The sequence below is a fragment of the Gavia stellata genome, chromosome 27, assembly GCF_030936135.1.
Source record: "Gavia stellata isolate bGavSte3 chromosome 27, bGavSte3.hap2, whole genome shotgun sequence".
In the NCBI taxonomy this organism is placed as follows: Eukaryota; Metazoa; Chordata; class Aves; order Gaviiformes; family Gaviidae; genus Gavia; species Gavia stellata.
In genome coordinates, this window is record NC_082620.1 from 7,136,501 (window position 1) to 7,158,963 (window position 22,463).

The following is a 22,463-nucleotide window of genomic DNA, read 5'->3' on the forward strand; positions in this document are numbered from 1 at the left end:
GAAGAGGCTGGAACTGCAATTCACATGTGCCATGAACATTGCCGTCACATTCCTCTTCAGATACACCTTCAACTTGTAGGTACCTGTACACTGCAAAAAGTAGTTAAAGTACTTTATTGCAGCTTACTGGGGAAATTTACAAGGATGATCTCAAAACTTTCATATAAAAAAATATTTTTCTCATCCTAGTCTTCTAAACCTGAATCAAATCTATTTTATAGATAGCACAGTGGAGGCAGGAAGAGGTTAAATGTCTATGGTCAGACTGCATACAGCTGACAGTATCAAGAGAAAGCACGAGAGTGCCAGCTGATGACTGTGACTTCATTCCACAAGTCAAAATGTGACTATGAATTGTTGCTGAAATGGAGGAACATAATTAAGCATATTCAATCCTTTTCTAAAACAAGCAAACATGCAGCAGGTCTGGCCTAGAGCAGGAGCAGTAAGGGAAGGCTTCAGTCTTGCAGTAGGCCTGTACTTGGTCAAAATCAGCTGAAGAAGGTAGGCTTGTGCTATGCTCCTTTTATCTCCATGGCAAGGAGATGGCAGAAACAATGTATCATTAGAAGGAAAAAAGTTGTGATTACATACAAACATTTATCTCCCCAAAAGCAGAAATGTATTGTTATGCCTTGGAGAATTAACCTTCATATTTTCACAGAAAAATGTTCTTATTCCTGACTAAGGTCTCGTTAAGTTCCTGTGGAAATCTGCCTGTTCTTTTTCACAAGGTCTTGAAGTTAAGATAAGAGCTGCTAGGCTGAATCTGTGAAAGTTTCCTGATACACAGTCCTGTTATAATCTGGAGACAATCTCTTTGGCCTACTCTAAATGGAAGCACTTTATTTTTTGCCCAGCCACTCTAATCCTCGATGTAGACAATCATTAAACCAACTGGTTCAGACAACCAACTTCACATTTTCTATTATTAAAGCAGGAGACTAAGCCAGCTAAATCCAAAGTTAACTTTGGATAAATCTAAAGTTACTCATCACTTTTTTTACTGGTATTCACCAACAGAAGAGAAAAACAACGGGAACAAATCACACTATACCAAACAAATGGAAGCTACTGCTCTGCATGTCATCAACAACTTCCCCTGTCAAAAGCATTTAGCAGGTTTTACCCAGAATGATATGGAAAAGGAGATTTCCATTTTAGGTAATTTGCACAAATTCTTTACATAACACCTGATAAATACACAAAAGTTCCCCTTCTTTGACCAGTCTTCTATTCCATGCTGTGTGAGAAATCTCTAAAAAACAGCATGTAGAGAGGCTACTCTTTCATATGCAGTAAAGTAAGCACACACAACAGGAAGAAAACGTCCAAACCACTCACATGCTTCATTTTTGTGTTATTATCTTCTACCTGTTCTTTGTTCAAGCCTTTTGAGTTCAATTTTTTATCATGTGTTACCTAAAAAATGAATCAACTTGCTATTTTCCCATCACTACAAAGCACTGGTAGCTTTAATTGCATTTGTCTGGGTATAGTTTCCTGCTTTTCTGTTTGAGGACAATACATGAGACCAAACTCTTTTTCCCCTTTGTGCTCATGACTCCCCTTAAAAAAGCTTCAAGCTGCTGTGCACACGTGCAACAGCTGATACTAATTTGGATTCCAGAAAAGTTAAAAGAACACAGCATAGAAAGACAAAGCTAATTTGACAAAGTAAGGAAAAGCGTTTAGGCCTTGCAATCCTGTGCCCCAGAGTAACAAGTCATTAATTGGTATGGCTAGTTCAAATTGTCTTTAGAGTATTGTCTTTAGAAGCCTTCATTCTGGCAAGACAGGACTAGCAAATTACATATAAACTATCTCAAAAGAATCATCTGCAAAACGAGGGTCCAGCCTTTGGCAGTGCTATTTCCCTGCTTTATGCATAGGCAATAGAGTGCCACTGTCACAGAAATGGTGGGTTATTCTTTTGGCCAGGGACAGCAAGAGTTTGTCACTAGCCAGACATGAGAAGATGGAAAACTCTTTCTAAGGTACCTTGTGAAGCAAATGAACTCCATTTAAAAGCAGCTATATCACCTGCATAAGACAATTTCCTCACATTTATCAATCGTTTGACCTGCATGAACTGCTGGAATAGGTTACAGATTAATTATGAAATCATAAAAAGACTCTTAATCATAATTATTAGCCACAAGTTTCATGAAAGAAGTGTCTAGAACTTGGTCACAACATGCAAAGGCAAGGATAGAATGGGTATTTAAACTACATTTTCAATCTTAAACTTACTAGATATCCAAATTATCTGAGATTATCTCAGATTATTGCCCAGCTAGTTGTACAGAAAATTTGTTCCAACTTGCACAGCAAATCCAGCTTTTATTGTGAAACTTTTGAGAAAAGACTGGTATCAGACATATACATTCCAGAGAGCCTTAGGTATATCTCTATTAAACAGATGCTACTGTCCCATGAGACAATGTATCAAAAAGCCCACAATGGACATTTGCCTTCTACGCCAGTAATTGTGTATACCTGATTTTATATTCTCAACAATCAAAGTGCTGCTTTACAAATCCAACTTTACAAAAAGATTTTATTGAAAGGATTGAAAAATATTTGTTTCCAACAATATTTAAAACAACTTTTCAAAGCATTAACAATATGTAACAGAATTTTTCCTCTTAAAAATTGAGCACGCTGCTTTATTCCATACTACATCCGTTGTTAATAACTTTGTTAAACTCTCTACTAGAGAATAACTTTAAAAAAAAAATTAATTTCCAAGCTTCCATTTTGGCCCTTTGTAGACTGGAAAGGGTTTGTAGGTACAGCGACTTTTATAAACCCTTACATTAGAAATGCTGCTCTTAATCAGCAAAAGCCTATGTTACTAGTACAGTTTAAACAAGCTACTCTGAGTAAGCTACATCAGCAAAATGAGCTTTTATTGCCAATATAACCAAGTCTGCATTACAGCTTTTTTCTGTTTCAGCCGTGGCTTGAACAGAAGTTACGCACACTTCAAGCAGTTAAATATGCAAAACTTGAGCACTGTTTAAACCTCACTAGCCTGCCTATGAATTGCTGGTTTGCAGGTTAAAGGCCTTGAAAAGGGACTTTGTACAGTTAGGCAAATTTGTAATGTATTAACACAATTTGGGTTGTGGTTTGATATAAAGCAGCTAGTACAATTATAATCAACGCAGCTTTTTGAAGAAAAAGCAAAGACTAAAGACTTTCTTTCATTTAGTTAGTGATTGTAGCTCTCTACTTGCCTGATCAGTGATCCAAATAAGGTTGTTATCAAGCGGGAATAGTTGTACAAGCAAAACTGCAGAAGCAGTACGTGATAAATTTAAAGACAACTCCTAATCTAGACCTAGACCTAATCTAGACAAAATAATCAGGTAAGTTTTGATTACAGATTTCATGAACTATGCACTCTGAAAATGAAAGTTCGGCAATTCAGTCAATAAAAGCTTTACTGTTATAAAAAGCATAAATAAAAAGTGCTGAATATAGTTTTATCTTTAAAAAAATACTAGATAAGGCTCATTAATCATTTCACCTCACCTCCGCAAAATGACTTCCACTTCCTAGCATGCCTAGTATTCTGCTTGTTTTCCACTTAACAATACATTTATATAGCCACTATACCCTGTTCCTTTTCTCAATTATTGCATGTTTAAATACAATAGTTCAAAGCAAAAACTCTGACACTTCTATAGTTCAAAAAGTAAACAGTTATTAAATAACTGAATACTCCACCTAGGAAACCCGTAAGAAGCAGCTTCAAAACAGTGATAAAACAATTACTGCAGATTCAAGTGAAAGATAAATCCCAAAAGCTATCTGGATATTCTCCAAGATACCACAAAATTTGTCTATTTAGACCAAATCAAACCAATATTCTATTTTACAAAATTTACAAACTGAGTATTAATTTACATTAACATATTTTCTTTGCAATTTGTATCACTAACCGAGAGTTTGCTCTATTTTATGGAAAAGTGCTCTCACCTGGATTTAATAAAATTAGACAGACTAGGGCATCATCCAAAATGGAAGAGACATTATTTAAACCATCAGAGGACAGCAGGTTAGGCAGAGTTCAGAAATGAATACATTTCCCATTACCACTTTGGACCACATAAACAACATAAGACAATCATGAAAAGTTCAACAGAGCTTCTCACTCCACTTTCAAGGAAATCCCACCTTAATCAGTAAATTAATTCCTCCACAATATTATGCCATAGCCTTAAATTGAACAGATAATGTCCATTCCTTTAATGACCAATGCAGCAAGACTTTGAAAATGCTAAAGTTTGGATAGTATGATCATGAGACTGCACCACAGAGAACATAAATGTAAACATTATACTTGGGTTCGATATTTTTCAGTTAAAGTACAGTACAAACCCTTTTTTCCCCCAACTAGTTTTTTTGTTGGTTTTTGTTTTTTTTCTTTCATAAAAGCACATACAATAAAATATGTACATAGAGAAGTTAGAAACATTTGAAAGCATCTTAAAAAAGTAAATACAAGACTTAGAATATCTTGAGTGTGCTGAAGGCACCATTGCTACTCTACTGGGAATGTGTCCTCTCATTTATCAGCCTACCAATGCGGTATCCCTTTCTGTATTACTCAGCACCAAGAGCTGGAAGGTATCTATGGAAGATGAGGGCATTTCAGGGCCTAGTATAGGATATTCTTTTCAAGACAATAGTGGAACTAGACAATACAGTAGTAATTGAAGCCTAGATTCTTCCTGAACGCTTGGAGAATTATTTTTTTTTTTACTTTATAGCCTCTAATGCTACCATTTATTCCAGATAATCAAACAAAAACCAACACATTGATGATTCCCACCAACAGGAACTGCAGAGCTATAAACTAGCTCAGTTACAAAAATGGAGATCACTGTAATAACCACCTAAGTCCACGCTAATGCTTGTCGATGCTATTTATGGATATTTACACAGTGATGACAGCCAAGGGTCAAACACTGTTCAAATGGGCATGATATATGTATATATAAAAATATATATACTTTTGTTTACTAGTTCCATCTATTAATAAAAAAACATTCTTCCTGGGTGTTTCTTCACAGTCCATCACATTCACAAGTAAGGAGAAAGTATTTTAAGCGCTGTCTTGATGGGGAGCTGTTCTGGGCAAGACGTATTTAAGCTAACAAAGAGGAGCTTTTTTTCCTTTTTTTAAGAAAATTTCTTAGAGCCTTTAAATGCATAGCAGTCAAATGGAATTACAAATATACCAAATTAAACAGAATATTTTAATGCCACTTTTCTACTGCCACTTTTCTATTATGTATCTACATTCAGCCTACCATGTTATTGGTAAGTTATAGGTTACAATCAAATCTACAGATGCAGTGGTCAATATGAATCAGAAATAATCCATTTTCAGATTGCTCACTTGAAGAAAATTCACACTGGATTACAACAATCAGGGCCTAATTTCTTCCATTCCTACTCTTGGTGGACAGGAAGTAGCACAATCATTTCCAGCCATCAGCGGATCAAACAGATATAAACTATAATCACTATATATGTCTGAGATGGTGACCACACTTGTTAGCCAAAAACTTTAAAATCCAAGCGTATAGAAGGGATACTGCCACTTTCCATTCCCATGAGTCTTGTTATATGTAGACACTCAAAATTCTTCTTCTTCAACAGCAAAGTTATTTTGCTTCTTCCGAACATTCCAGTGTAAACACTCAGCCAAGCTTTCAAACCAGTCGCTCACAGGATCTCGGAAACAGATCGAAGGAAGGGGATAGCAAGAGGTAGTGATGCTAATACTGCAACAACACAGGAATACCCCAGTCAGTCAAGGGCAATGAATAGCAATTTAAAAGAAAAAAAAAACCAACAAAAAAATCTGTTCACTAGCTAACATAGTGCTATATTCAGCCAATTTGGTAAAACAGCAAGTTTCCATAATCAAGCAATAACCAAGTCTGCAGGCTCATCTAAACAGACTACACACAGGGTTTAAAATCGTTAACAGATGCACTGTGGACAGCATTCTTTGACACAGTGGGAATACTGAACCCACTCCATGACATCCTGCAGTCTTTTGCTGGTCTTCACACCAACACAGGGACAAAGGAAAATGTAAGTCACCACCTTGGCCTTTAAATTTCAAGTTTTAACTATAAGCAACAGCACTAAGAAGTCCAGCATCTAACAAAGGGCCAAAGCTCATGTTTGAATCCTTACTAGTCTTCTCATCAATTCTATAGATCTTTCAACCTCAGAGGAAAAACAAACAATTCAAGATGGAGTGTCATGCCAGCTAAACATTTTCCTTCCTGACAACTTGTATGGACCGAGAAAAAAAAGAAGTCACGCTGAATAGCAAGTCTACTGGTCACATATCACACAGCTCCCATTAGGATAAGCCACCACATTTTGCACATAAAAACTAAGGAAACTTCACACACTGCATTCTGCTTACTCAAGGCAATAGCATCGCAAGTGACCACAACCATTCACTAAGTTAACACAGTTTAAACCATATAGCATTATTCAAAGCTACTGCTTACGTGCAACTCCTGTTGGTTTGCATCTTCTCAAACTCCTAAGATTTATCTTTAAGTTAAATTTACAGAATTTTCTGAAGACATGTCCACCTCCCCTGCCAAGCATGCAATGTTTACATGCTTTTATCTTAACATTTCACTTGCTTTCATAGAAAGATCTAAAAAACTCAAGTTAGAAAATAAATACTTTTAGAGCACTTTGTGCTGCAAGAGGTGTTACGGTTTACAAAAGCTTGTTTCTCCACTGCCAGCAACGCTTTTGACAGATGTTAGAGAATGAGAGAAATGCATCAATCAGTATTTTCTATACTTATAGAGAGATGCTACAATGAAAAAAAGGCTTGACCTGTCTCCATGGCATATTTCCTGCCTCTTCCTTCCGTCAAATGAAACCCATGCTGTATTCCTGGCATCTGGGGAGAGCATAATCTGAAAAAGACAAAATTCAGGTCCAAAACATGTTTTTCAAGAGCAAGGAGCAAACACCTCCTCCATCCTCCCTCCCTTCATTTCATGTTTTATAAATATACACGCGTATTTTTCTACATGCGGTAAACCCTGTCTTTATAAGTACAAGGTCATAACCCAGAAAAACCCAGTTACAGACAGTGCATGCTTTAATTCAGTTCCATCAGTTGACTTAGCATCTCTTTCAAGAAAAATAAAGTTAATCCAGAAGAATAGATTTTAATACATAATGAATCTAAAGCTGTCAAATTTAGGAAGTTTTGCTCATATTTAACATACATTCCTATTAAGAGAAAAGAATTAACTACCATTAGCCAGTAACACCCACTGACATGAAAGTAATTGTGGACTGAGAGAAGCGTCATGAACAAACATTCAATTTATGTTGTAAAATGGGACCAAAGACCCCAGGAGACACTTATTTCTTAATGCTAATCTTCTAACATCCCTAGGAGAGCCCTTCTAAACATACTAGCTCCCTTCCAACTTAAGTAGACTGGAGGCTTGTAATAAATATAAGAAGCAGAAAGGGGTTCTTCCTTACACATGTGGGTATTTGTTAAAAATACACATTAACTAAGTCCATTTTATATTCAGGTATTACATGCCTTTTTTCTGCAAGACAGCATTAACAACAAATAGTTAGTGAATTGCAGATAACTCTACCAATATACTAAAAATCTGCAATATTTGTTGGTTTAGCCATGAAAGCAGAATTTTTCATTCCCTTAAACACCACTGATATACATGCACTTTAGCCGAAATTATGTAAAATTTTATTAGTCAGAATGCAAATGTATGTATTCCCTTGTGCAGAACGTTACATAACTACAATCCAGTAGGAAGCAGTGTAAAGTATTCTGCTAGTGGGTATATTATTTTAAACAAAGATGCATTCTTCAGCCAGACTTGATCTGGTCCTCCTACAAATGAAAGAATGCAGGAGATACACAGCATTCCCTAACTACTTCTGCTTTGGTCAGGTTCACATGATTATTACAAAAGCTTTTAACTTAGAGAAATAACATAGCAGAAGCTAACCTTGAGTTCCACTCCAGCAGGAACAACAATAGGTCTGAAAGACAATGAGTGAGGGCAGATTGGGGTGATCATTATTGCAGGAACATTTGGATGAATCATAGAAGCTCCTGCTGCAGCTGCATATGCAGTGCTACCAGTCGGCGTGGAGACAATGACTCCTGTGAAAGGAGCAAAAATTGCACTTACATTAGCATTACAATCAATGTACTATTTTAGAAGACGACTAAGAAATAGAACTGTTATGAAAACGAAGCAGAGAATGTATCAACTTGTATTTCACAGGAGAATTGCAGTCTAATACACAGAAAGCCAGAAATTCTCTTCTAATCCTGGCACAGCACATTTGTTCTATGGCTTCATGTTAAGTTGCATAAACTTCTAGATCTCAGGTTACACAACTTGCTAACAGTGACATTCATTTTTTTAAGGGTAAGAGCTTTAAAAATTAACTTCCATATTTCATGAGTTGAGATCTTAGGCCTTCAGCAAATTCCAGATATCCAAGCAAATTTTTTCTGAGCTATTTCTCGCCCTTAGCCCTAACATATCGTACCCAAAGAAACTGCCACTTGCCTTCACAAGTCCATAAACAAAGCTTACAACACTTTAATGCTTTGTTGTGGAACACATTAGTTACCAATGACTAAACATACCTATTCTTTGCACCTTATGTTTTCTGTCACTAGCAAACTGAAGCTTGAGATTTTGTTTTCATGTGAGAAAATCCTCCAGTAAAACAGCAACAGTCTACACATGAACTCATAAGCAATTTAACTCGAGAAGCACACTCACCATCTCCTTGCACTGTTGTTATCAGGTGTCCATCTAGAAAGACATCTACATTGGAAAGGTAAGAAGAAGGACCACGATCCACTACAACTTCATTTAGGACCTGCCATGACATCAAATATTACACTAGTCCACTATTGCTGACTTGGCAATAAAATAAATGACAAGCCAAAACATGCTTTCCAGATCTTTGAAAAATTCATGCTGATTTAGTACCTGCCAAATTAGACTCTCTTAACACTTCTGTCTTACAAAGTGCCAGCTGAAGTTTTTAGATGTTAAGAATTATTTCCAGAAGCTGGTTGCTAACAATGTGCAGGGTTTTTCTTTTCACTTACAAAAATCTCTGGGATATCCCATTTTATAACTACTACTTTGTTTTCAAAATAGAAGGAAAATATTACTACAGGAAAGTACAATATTAGCACTTACGATTGCAGAAAGTAATGAGGTACACCACTTCCTCATTATTTAGGGCACATACTGTGAATTAGAGCAATATGGATCTGCCCCACACTACTGGGCTAATGCAAGTGAACTAATGAAAAGGGCAAAGTTATAATAAAACAAGTACAAAGCAATTTACAAACAGCATACTAGTTCTTTTGCTTATTTTGCCCTCTGACCTGATATTGCATGATTTGCTTGCCCACTTCTTTCTCTATATTTGTAGACACTACTCCATTTTCTTCTATACCATTTTGTACTGCCATTTTCTCTCTGTGCTCTTTTACGACTTTCACTTTCAGCCTACTTCGTAGAACAAGCGCTGCATTGCCTAGAAGTGAAATATAGGAGAAAGTACACAAAAATGATATGCTAGTATAGTAAATAAAACCCTGTAATGACTAGCAAACTGTACGCAATGCCATCTGTCTACTGCCCCTGCTTTCAACGTTCCCAATTTAATTCACAAGATAATTGTCTACATTTGGTTAAAGTTCAAAACTCATTTTTAGTAGTAATGAGCAAAATTAAAGTCAAATTGGAACCCAGTCCTTCCTCCCCTTCCTCATGATGTAAAAAGAAAATTTAAGTTTTATATGGACATGCTCAAGATTGGAAAACACTGTTAGGCTCATATGATCTTCACTAAGACAAAAGCTAAGCTTAAAGAAAATCAGCACATTAGAAACACCTATTAAAAGACAACATTCTAGCAACGTGAGAATTTTATACAACTTTTCAGGAATCTACTTTGGATGCAACTCAAATAACGTCATATTGAAGAAATAAAGTATTTCTTTCTTCAAATATTTTATTTGCCTGACTTCTCAGGCACTGCACTGCTTAGAGAAACAGTCTGCCACAGACTTCAGAGCTACACTCTATTTGTACGTTCAGCTGTCATTTAACATAAATTCTGCATCATCTTTTACTTGTTTACTCCACACAGGTCAAAGTTATTTCTTAGCCATTTTGCTTTACAGAATAGTACGGAAAGCAGCACTGAATGGATCAATGCAATGCAAACCTTTTGTTAGTTTAGTGTACATTTCTTGTGACTCAATCTTATGGGACAAACTAAATAAGTTGGTTACGAAAATTTAGTAGTCTTGGAAAAAGCTACAGAAAATGTAACAAAAAGAAACACCACACCTTGACCCCTTAAATTTACCTTCTATAACCTGAGTGACTTGGGACTGAAAATTCTCAAAATTAAATGGAGTAAGAAATCCAAGGGATCCCAGATGAAAAGCCATAACTGGAGGTACACTACCCTATCAATAAAGAAAAGAATTTAAAAGCTACTGAATAAAAGCAATTAATACTTCAACTAATTGCCTGTAAATATTTTGACTATAGACGTAACTTCAACTGTCCATAATAAAACCAACACATTACATACATTATTTTCAGAAGGTATAGGGTAAAACAGGCTTGATAAAAAAAGGAATGAACAGCAAAGGACAAAAGCCATCCTCAATAACAAAGGGGAAAAAAAAAAAACAACCTTCAAGTACTTCAAAAAGAAAAGATGTCTTTAAGTCTATTTCCCATAAAGACCAACCTGGAAAAGCGAAGAAGCATAAAGTAAGGTCCCATCTCCTCCTAGGCATATGATAAAGTCTATCTGATTGGAGATATCATCATAATCTAGAAGCAACATTGAAACAGAAGCTTTGAATTCAGTTTTATCAACAGACTTAATTTCCTAACGTAAATTAAGCGCAGCATGCCAACATTCACTCACAAATACAAAAAAGCCACAACTAAGATGTAACAACAGTTGTTTGCAAAAGACACATTAGTTTAACAAACTTGACCCAATGACTAAGGAAATACCAAGACAAATAAGCAATATACTTAAACTTTACTTTCAAGAAATCATTACCGTACCTTCTCTGAAGGTGCAAAATTTCTTCTTCACTGGTCCAAAATTATCATCATTAGCTATAGCGGGGTCTTCCAATACTTTTTTTTCTACATACACTATCATATTGTTCTCCTTAAGAGAGGTAAGATAAGCTTGTTAATATCTCTTAAAATGACAAAATATGTGACTCTCCCCATAATTTGCATTAGTTTAAATCATATAAATAGTATTTTACAGAAGTGGTCTGCATCTGTTGGTTGTGGGGTCTATTTTTAATGTGTGGTCTAATTCTAATGAGAATTTTGTAGCATGTACAGACCATCTAATAAATTAAACTAAACTTTGGAATATAGATTACGTGACACAGTAACATTACTATGTTTGTTCAAGGCTTACAGGATTAAGCTTTTTACATCCCATTCCCTGCAATTTAGAACTGCAAACAGAATGAAGGAAAGTTTTGCCTTTGCTTGTTGGTTTCGCTTTTTTTAAGCTCTGTACTTAAAGTACTTAAGTACTGATCTTAAGCTCTGAAACAAGTTTTACTACTTCCAGTGGCAATGGGTATAATGATTTGTTTGCACTATACAATTCTGCACATTCACCATTCAACAGAATCAGTAATTGAAAACAGTTTAGATGTAAAATTTTTAACTATGGTAAAAAAAAGGAATTTACTTTTCATTACCTCAGTAAGATACACACAGAGCTCTTTAAAAGGCTGCAGCAAACTGGCATCGCGTATCTTTTTAATAACAAGGACGCTCTTGGGAGGTTTGTTCCATGTCAACCGCTGGCTTGCTGGATCCTGAATGTGCCTAGAGAACAGAAAAAAAGACAATGTTACTACATTTTGCTTTTACAACATTCTGGTCAGTTAAGAATATATCCTTAATTATAATTGCACATGGTCCTAGAACAACAGAAAGAAGGATACAAAAGTTCACATTGTAACGATGCTTTTTCGCCCATGAAACCAATCAACGCTTTACTATATTAAGATGGTAACACAGTATTAAGGTGTCCATTCTTGTAACTGCTACCATGCTAATGACACGTGCAAACAGACTTCAACAGAAGCGCTACAAAAGCTATTGGATCAAGTTCGTGAACTAACTGACATTTTCCCTGATGCTTCCAGCCTTAAAGCTTTCCTCTATCTTGTCTTAGTGCTCTCTCCTCTTAAGCTGACTCAAAATAAGGTGAAACATCCTATTAGAGAATCAGAAAAAGCTACAGCATAAACTTTTTTCCCATCCGATACTGTCAGTCAAACAGCTTAAGTCAATGTAAATTTAAAAAATAGTGCAATAGTTCTAACACAAATATTCTTTTCTCTTCTTAGCAATGTTTCCTTCAGCATTTTTTTCACTGGTACCAGTATACAGTTTGAAGCCTGTAGATGCAGACACAAATTCTACAGTTTTTCTACTGATACTAAACAACACTATCACAAGAGAAGGGCAAATAATTAAGATTCACATGGTCATCTGTACTAAATCTTCAAGATAAGCTTTAACAACTATGACAAAACTATAGTACATAAACTCTATTCTGGGAAGTCTGCACTTTCAACTCTCACACTTCTATCATAAAGCCTCATAAATAAAGGGCTTAAACAGGAACAGATGCCTGTATACTTCTATTCCAGGCAAACATTACAGATATGTAAGCATACGTAACTTCTGTGCAAAACTTCTTTAAAACTCTAATCTATATATTAATTTTATTTTAGTATTAATCCCAAAACAAGTTTATCTGCTTAAAGTAGCACAACCACTACTTTAAAGTAGAAAAAAAACCCAAACAACTTAAAAAACTATTTTAAAACTACTGTCTGCCTATTATCAGGACAGCATCCTAAGACTTGAGAACCTCAAGAACTGAGTATATGTACACAAATAATTTTGCAGCTTTCAAGAGGGTGCAGTAACGGAACCCTCATGTTGCTCTATAATACATTTAAATTATTTAGGAATACCCAGTTGTATTTTCCTTCTTTTATATCTACTTCTGAGCTACATAATTTCACAGTTGCATTTCGCATATTACAAGCATCCCATCCTTATCCATATGGTGCAGATATAATCCATAAAGCAAAGCAGATTAGTATAAATGCTGAACAAGCCAAATTTACAAAGAGATTTGGATTTAGCACTTCAAGGGTTAAAATAAAACAGATTATTATGCTGGAGGTGGAATAACCTGTTCATTTTACTTTTCAAAATGCCTATATCCTACATATAAGTACAGCAGAAACTATAGATTAATGCAGTAGTCTAACACCAATAACCTTTACTAACAAACAGTGCCATCTCTCTTCACATATTACTACGTAACAAAAAATACAAATACGCAGTTATACTCAGTATCACACACAGGCTTTCAACATTGTTATGTTTCATCCCACTGTATTTTACAGTCAAGGAATCATAGAATAGTGGAGGTTGGAAGGCACATCTGGAGATAGTCTAGTCCAGTCCCCTGGCTCAGCATAAGGGCGCTTGGAAGATACCATACTCGGTCTCAAATATTGCCATGAATCTGAGATGACTATGAATTTGGAAGATCTCCTCTGACTTGACTAACCAACCAATAGCTAAACTAAACGAAACATAAACTAAAAATAAAGTAGGAAGAGTTGCATTAACGTGTTTATTGCTGCCAAACAGTAGCAAAGGAATCGACACTGAAGTTTTATATGCTACTTCCAATACAAACGGTGCTAAGGAAGCATTTTCTATACTAAGGTTCATTTCATAAAATTAAATTCCTCAAATCTCAGTACTGTTAAAAGGTAAAAAATGCACATAGAGAAACCACCCCCAAAACCATTTCAAGATGATTAGGCTATATTCTAAAGCTGGCAGAGAACTAAAGATTGCAGGACTGCTTTTTACTTAATAAACCTAGAACTAACACAGACTTCATTCAAACAAAAGACAGTCTGCTTATTTCAGCTGTACTCACCAATTCCACGTAGTTCTACTAAACGTAAGATTATTCATAACATGCTTTAAGATCTTCATGTTTCTTTCCAGAAGTCAGGCAAATGCTACAGCTCCAAAAAAAAGGCTGAGGCTTTTATCACTTATTAATAAATTGCTACCTCAAAAGAAAACATTTCTCTCAGGATTTTTTTTTCCCCTCCCAGTTAAGTATTTCAATCAGTCCCAATAAAGAGTTGTGAGGCTTTACAGAAAAATCCTGTCTAAAACTTTTATCAGAGGCAAGATTTCATAAGCAAAATCCCACCTGATTCTTTTTTCACTGACTAGTCATTCAATTCATCTGGTCATCTCCCATAACAGTCTTCAGAAAGCAGGTTTTTCAATACAATCATCAACACCAGCACTTAAAGAGACACCAAGACCTTCACTAACTTATGCCAGTACATAAAAACTAAAGTTTTCTGTTAAAAAATTTTCTTCAGTGAAGAGAGTTTAACAATGTTACTGTCTGTAGAGAAGAAAAACCCAAACAAAAAGGCTTTGCTGGTTTTCAGAAGCCACAACAAAAACCTTACGTATAGTAAGAATAGTAATTTACAGTTTGGTCTTCAAATAGTCCTTTCCTTCAGTCACCTGAGAGCACGCTTTTCTCCCCAGCTATTCTAAACACTGCACAAGCAATCTTATCCCTGGCAAGTAGTGTGCGTTAGTATTGCCGGCAGCCTCTGTACTCAACTGATCTTGACACTATCATTATATTGTACCACGCTGGCCCAGCCCATGGGGAGGAGCACGTTCACCACAGTCAGGTGGGAAACATACAACGCAAGCTGGGTTTTCAGATGAACTGCAGCACTCCAAACCACCAACTTTAGAACAGACAGAAAGAATGAGGAAGCTAAGAGTTACTGTACACTGCAAGATTTCCGCCACACCTTTGCAGGAAAAGTTAGGGTACCACCAACCTGTTTGGAGGAAGACCACTACTGTTTAGGTGAAGATCTAAGCAAATAAATACTTCACTCAAATACCTTACGTTTAACTGAAAGAGCAGTGAAATAAAACTTTTTAAAGGGACAGAAATAGGGACCACTAACTCGGTTTATCTGTAGAACCCTGGCATTCATTTGACCAAGTCAAGACACCATTTATTAAGTATATAATACATGGTGTAAAAAGCAACACTTTTATACCACCCAGCCTACAAAATTAAAATGTTTATATGCCTGCTAAGCAGAAACCAACCCTTATTTGCACATTAAATTTATCAGCAGAGTCGAAAAACAAACATGTCTTAATGATATTCATACACTGAAAGTGCTATATATCAAATACAAAAATTCAAACTACTAGCTCAAACATGCAATACCAAGAGAGGGGCTTTCCTCAGATTTCACAGTACACAGAACAATTTCTCCTTTCCTTGTGTTGTCCATAAAAATTTTTGTTCCTCTACCATTCAAAAACACTGCTCTTTCAAGCTGATGGAAAAAACCAAAATGCTACCAATAGCTTCTCCGTATCATAACTAGATTGCTATAAGGTTGTTTAATACATATGGCGAGTTTACTGTCAATTATGTTGGAATGTGTTTATTATAGTTGCCATTGTTACATCAAACTATGGATTGCAGATTATTCAGAACATGTCTAAACAAAATTTCAGTACTTAATACTATTCACATGCCCTGCCACATTTTAATGTGAAATGGTTAATTTTTTTTTTCCAAAATAGATATACTGAGCTGTGAATAAACTCCCATTAGTTTAGGTAGTAGATAGTGGGCCTAAGAACACCACATGAATTTACTAATGTAATACCAGTAAAAATTAATTTCCTTTTTTGTCTGTCACACTGCAGGAAGTATTCCAACCAGCAAAACCACTACAAATCCATACCGAGAAATACCCATTATGTCCTATCATCCCTTGAGAGGAAAAAAACAATGACATTCCAACCTTTATTATACTTTTCAACATGCAGATCAAGCTAATGCACATGTAATGGGGTTTTACTTCAGAATACAATTCAGCAGTGCTACCCGTTCTCCTCTCAGACTGACTTTAAATGGTCAATGTGTGATAAAAACAGCAGGGCAATTTTGGCAACGCAGACCCCAAACACGAAAATCTCTAAATATCAGGTAAAATACAAACAATGCTGATTAGGGGGTAAATAGTGAAAAAGCAAACTTATCTTTTTTCACATAGAATAAGCATAATACCATTTATTTGACGAGTACTTACATAATCGTTTTAGGATTTTGCAGCATACAGGCCTTTGGTCCAAATGTGGTCACTGGGCATGGTCCATGCAAGGAGCGTGTTCTCCTAAATATATAGATATAAAAATGACCAGTAAGTAAAAGAAAAGCGATGACTAACTGGGTATAATCAGCTCCCAACCACCAAAGCCACTTCTTTGAAAAAGTTAGGCAATACAGGGCAAAGTACATTTCTTAAACCTACACTTGTGCTTGACCAGCCAATGTAATTTTACATGTATTAGCTCTCACATTTCCAATCTAAAATTTAACTCCTGTACCTACTCCTTGAAAGTAATTTTAATCGAAGCCTCACTCACAGTTTATCCCCTCCACATACTGAGTAATCACTTCCTAAGTATTAGTACCAGGCACATATTCTTCTTGTATTTGTTTCATCTTCACTTTGCACAAAGAAAGCATCACAGCCTCAAAGAAAATATGGTCAAGTTTTCTCAAGTTGGTTCTGTGAATTCATGTTAAGCTTACAAAGATACTTTAGTCTCACCTCTTCTGGACACTACAATACAGAACAGTACATGTGTGTCTCAGAGAGACCAAAAATTGTGTAGATAAATCCCAAATTATAAAAACATATTCCATTTTCAAGGTCTCACTACTGTGAAAAGGAAAAATCCTATGTTTAAGAAACAAAGCACACACAATTCCTGTTTCAGAATTAGCTATGTAATTCTTACATGTTAAAAAAAATATTTTTTTTTTAAGCTACAGTGACAAGGAATTTAAATAACTAAAGGACACATTTGTTATAATCCTAAATAATAGCCAACATGATAGCTTCAACAAGTATTAACACTTTGAGTACTCAACCAGGTTCCTGAGTAGCAGTTGACTCAACATTTCAGATTTTGTAGGAAGTTATTTAATAACACCGAGAAATTATCAAATGAGAGACTTGTGGCAACATTCAAAAGAAACTCAAAATATCTCTGTAGTAACACTAGCTGAGCGAAAGAGCAGCAGCGTTCAGTTTTTGTTATGTAATTCAGTAGTTGCACAACCTTCACTTAAGAAGTGTGCCTAATCAATTAATCAAAATACAAACCATAAGCCAGGCATTTTGTTTATATAGTATAACCACTTCCGTAATATTTTGGCATGCATTAATAAATGTAAGCCCAAGACTTGTTTTCAGACCATGTTCTCAGCAAAAACACCTACAATGACTGTTAGTTGTGTGTCATTAGTGTAAAGGATTAGTCTGTGTCAATTCCTAAGTGACATCAGCTTCACTGCTGCAGACACAATAACCACAATACTTTCTTCTCTGTATTTCCTGAAGCACTACATCTTATCTAAGAGCATACAATTTTAGAACAGGACATTCAAAATTATTAAATCCGGTATAAATACACATAAAATAGCTTAATGAGTGCTCTTCATCTCAGTGAGGTACAGTAACATATATAAATTAGGTTTCCCAGTGTGAGTCTTGACAAACATTTACAGTGAAATCTCCAACACCAAGGCAATACCTTCAGAATTTTTTGCCATGGTCAAGTCACAGTAATGGTGTCCCGGTCATTTAAACACTTTTTTCAGTGTTTAAATCTTTGCATTTAATAAATTAATAAGACACAAATCCTTCAATTCTAAGGTATATGGAGATATATATCTGCAGTACCAGGCCTTAGTTAATTTTATTACATACTACGTACTCATTATTTTTTTAGTTTGGTTTCCTGCCCCCCCATTACCCACATTTGCCTTTTAACAGATTACATTCAAAACAGTTCCCTTTTCTTTCTATCACCCACAAACAAATAGAATCCAGGATTTTGACTTTGCTAAAATAGGCTATTTAAGCAGAGCTTTTATTAACCAAAACCATTTTTTCTAGGTATAATACCTAGGTAATACAGAAATTTACAAACAAGAAATTAATCACTATTGACCGAAATTACCGAAGACTGAAAAACTCCTGTGTTTTTACTGCTGAGAAAGACTGGGGTGATAATTCAGTCATTTAGGCTGAGGAGTACCTATTCAGTTAATTTAATCTCTTGGAAGATGCATAGAAGACATCCCAGGCTGAGATTAAGGCAGGTAGAGACAACCAAGAGTTAGAAAGAATGCTATTTGAATAGGTAGGAAAAAAATCCTATTTTTTTTTCCATTTATTTATCTAATAAGAGCTAATCTTATTAGAAATCTTTGTCTTCAAATAAACAGGAGCTCTGCAATGTCATTTTTTCCTCAAACTTAAATCCCACCCAGAACACAGGATTACTCCTAGCTCTAGGACGAGATTATTTGGAGCAAGTCAGAACAGTTCTGCCTTACTTCCCTCCCACCTCCTTCAGCTAATCTGTAAACAGGAGTAAAACTTACTCAAGTCACGTAACTGTTGAAACATTAAGTAAATGCTATTAGAATTATTCCATTAAAAAGAACGGGAAATATGCCTTTCCTGTGCTTAATTCAATGCACACAGGAACTGGTAACTAATCTATTGCTCGACAGTAACAAATCATTAATGCACTGCCTTCTATTGTGTATATTATAAAGTACCTCAGACCAGCCTGATGATTCACTCTTAATACTAAAAAAAACCTCAGAAATCTAATAAAAATCAAAACCAGATGATGGGGTAAAAAGATATCATTAAGGAATAACAGCAACATGTTATTTGTTCCATGTCTAAGAAAATACGCGTGTGTAAGATTTGAATCCCAATAACGAAAATGAGTAATTTCCTACATTGAACACACAGAAGTAATATTTGTTTTTCAAATAATTTTTTCCATTTGTAAGTCCAGGCATGACTAATCCAGTCAGAAAAGATTATTATTAAATGTTTTATAAAGTTTACCTTATCTATATTAAAACAGAAAAATGAGCAAGGACTGACATAATTAGAGATTAATGTGTGTACCAACATGTGTAAAGCAATGCTAAGTCTCTACCTACTTGTGAACAATTACGCTTGAAATTGGGATAGTTAAATAACACCCTGGCAACACCACCTCCCACTTCTTGCTCCACTCAAGCCTCTCCCAAATAACTGTCTTTGTTGCCTTCTTTCAACGCAGGTCGCTATTTCATGCCATTCCCAATAATTGGCTAAACTCTGTTCCTACAAGAGGCATTAAATATCCACATCTGACCTTCATGACATTCAAACAGAGTCTTCTCTGCAAGGTCTAATTAACAATCAGTATACATTTTGGTTGAGATTTTACCCGGTTTTATTAGTACTCAAATCTATACACTACTCAATCAACAGAAGGTAAAACGTTTGAGTGAACAAAATCTGAAGTTGTTTGTAGTCACGCTGTCTTTGCTAAGAATGAGCAGCAATGTACTGGAAATTATGCATCTTTTAGGAAAATATACTTGCCAATTCAAAGCAGATAGGCAACTACTTCAATCTGAATACTACATAGCAAACCTGAGATAACTTTCTGACATTCTGCAAAATGCTCTGTGACAATTTTGCACTAAATTGAAGACAGCCAGTGAATGAATGCAGAGAACCTTAATGAAAAAAAATCTCGTAAATAACCCTAATTCAAACCCACAATGTGTAAGGTCTACAAAGATCACTTCTAGTTTAAAAAAGAAAAAGTAGTTATTTAGCTAGAAAATAATAATAAACAAAAATTTAAACCACATTGTCTTTTACACAGGTTGACTGAAGTCTACATTCTTAAAGGACTAAGTGGAGAAGGGAAAAACCACCAGTTTTACAGCACGCTTTTAACAAAGTCTTACCTTGACATAGTATTGACTATGACACGCAACCTAGTAGCTACGACAGTACAGCCGGATAACAGTCCTTTGTGAACATTTTCGAAAAGCATTAAAGTACACTGACTTTCCGAACTACATATGCAAATCAACTATTTTCCTAACCTTTTAGCCTCTTCAGATAAAGGCTTTTATTATGCCTCCCTTCACCATAAAGCTTCCCCCTGTGATCTTCAGCCTCACCCATACCTGCTCTGCCTTGCAAGAGCATTCCTACCAGCAAAGCAGTAACTCTGGACGAGAATTTCAGCTGTTGAGAAACGCCTCCATGATTCTGTCCGTGCTTTTATAGAGGGTCACAATGTAAGTAAGGTAAACTCCTGCTATGCCTCCCACAAGTTCAAGACACACTGCTACTGCAGCATGGCATTCAATATTTACAATGGGTCCAAAGATCACAAAATCAAAAGTTCTATCCAGGCTGTCCACATGACAAGAGCCTTGCAGCAATTAGATTAGAAATTTGGCTCAAAAGAAAAAATGGGAGTTTCTCACTGCTGTGAAACAATCTGCAAGCACAAACTTAATTCGTGCTGCCTCTCATTACCATATAACCTAAATACTCACACAGGTTTTTAATACACAGCGCAAGAGCATTTGTAAAAATTTGCAGAAGTGCCTCTACTGTTGATTGATTCTTTTTTGAGACCACGAACTCTGCAGATACCTGGTTTGACAGCCATGCCATTTTGATTACAGGTCTGCTCTTATTCTAGCCCCCACCTTTAACTTCCTGCCTTCATTTTGGACTAACAACCTTCTGAAGTGCATTTTAAGAATGCCTTAAAAGCAACGTCTTGAGCAAGAGGTAAAGTTCTGCCTACTAATTAAAGATCTGGAACCAAACACAAAACGGTTTCTTTCTTGTGACCTGAGCTACTATCAAGCTATGAATTAACATAGCTCAGTACAGACGCATTTGTATTTTATTTCTGGAAGGTACTTAAAACCTCTCAAGCTAGGTTGAAATACGATAAATATCATAGTATTCCAAGTTCAAATCTACCCCAAAACCCTGGAAGTCAAGTACTTGGGCACAATGGGCCCCTCAAATTTGAAAATTAGTATTTTGTGTTTATCTGCTTATAAACAATAACCTTCTAAGCTTTTACACTGTAAGAACTTCTCCTAGCTGGAAATACACACTAACTTTCTTAACTAACTTTCTTAACTAACTTTCTTAACTAACTTTCTTAACTAACTTTCTTAACTAACTTTCTTAACTAACTTTCTTAACTAACTTTCTTAACTAACTTTCTTAACTAACTTTCTTAACTAACAAATAATTTCAATACAGGACACTACAGATAGGAGTTTTATGTGCAGTTTGTCTTCAAAAAAAGGATCTGTTACATTTCACATAGCCATTTCTAAATGTAAACACTTTCTTGAATCCAGACTCTGACATACTCACTTCAGACAGCATATAAATAGCATATACAAAGCAAACGAGTGATGTGTTGCCTTGCTGAAGCTGTATATGCACATATAGAATGTTGGTGAAATATCTACTAAAAGCAGTTTAAAATCTCCCAGGAAACACCAAAACAGAAGGCAGGCCTCTCAACCAGCCAGAACATGAATGCCAGTTTAGAGATGACCACCTACACAGCTACCTCAGAAAACAAAGTTCTTTTCACAGCATGGACCACAACAGGATGGTTCACTAATCATCTCCCTCTCTATTTATTACCACAAAACACTATTTTTATTTCTGTTCATTATCACTTGTCACAGCTGCAAGACTATGGCTATATAAAAAGAGGAGCAAAAATTAAAATCTAGATAATATCACTTTTTTTTTTTTAAAATGTTTTTTTCATTTTTCTTAAAGGTAGCAACAATAGAAAGAACCAAGAGCCATACCGGAATTCTTTGGTGCTTCCTAGGGCTGGTGAAGCAGACAAACTTCGTGACTTAGCTCGTCCCCGGCTAGTATTGCTCCACTCCTCATCATCATGACACGTTGAGCAATGATAAGCAGAACCTGAGCTCACATCAGCCTTACTGGTACACAGTTTTTCTCGATTCACCTCCATACTGGAAGTGAAGGAACCTCAGTGAGAGAGAAATTCAATTCCTGTGGAAAAACACCAGGAGAAAGGAGATAGGGAGGAGAGAGAAGAGATATCTCAGTATGAGCAAAGCTAATAGAGCAAGTATTAAACACTGAGTTTATACACTTTGATAAACACTTCTTGAAAGGATCTGGGCAACTGCGAAGCTCTTCAAGGTAATCAGAAGACACTGAAAGCAGAAACGACCAGAATCAAAACATGTATGTTCCCAGATTTAGAAGAGGCTCAATACAAAGTTGT

The 22,463-nt window shown here is 35.8% G+C and overlaps 1 protein-coding gene across 2 annotated transcripts; it reads right to left on the reverse strand.

Annotated features, from left to right (window-relative positions):
• Positions 1-2,603: 2,603 nt before the first annotated feature.
• NADK (NAD kinase) lies at positions 2,604-22,204 on the reverse strand. Of its 2 annotated transcripts, none has more exons than XM_009814237.2 (11): positions 22,012-22,204; positions 16,358-16,441; positions 11,849-11,978; positions 11,184-11,289; positions 10,855-10,940; positions 10,462-10,564; positions 9,470-9,621; positions 8,847-8,946; positions 8,055-8,212; positions 6,892-6,974; positions 2,604-5,801 (listed from the first exon to the last, which is right to left on the reverse strand). In XM_009814237.2, exons 1-11 carry the CDS (start codon positions 22,182-22,184, stop codon positions 5,654-5,656), a joined length of 1,323 nt encoding a protein of 440 aa, XP_009812539.1. In that variant the 5' UTR covers positions 22,185-22,204; the 3' UTR covers positions 2,604-5,653. The 2 variants fall into 2 exon arrangements, with proteins under 2 accessions (XP_009812539.1, XP_059685934.1); XM_059829951.1 differs by having other exon boundaries at positions 11,184-11,292.
• Positions 22,205-22,463: the final 259 nt, after the last annotated feature.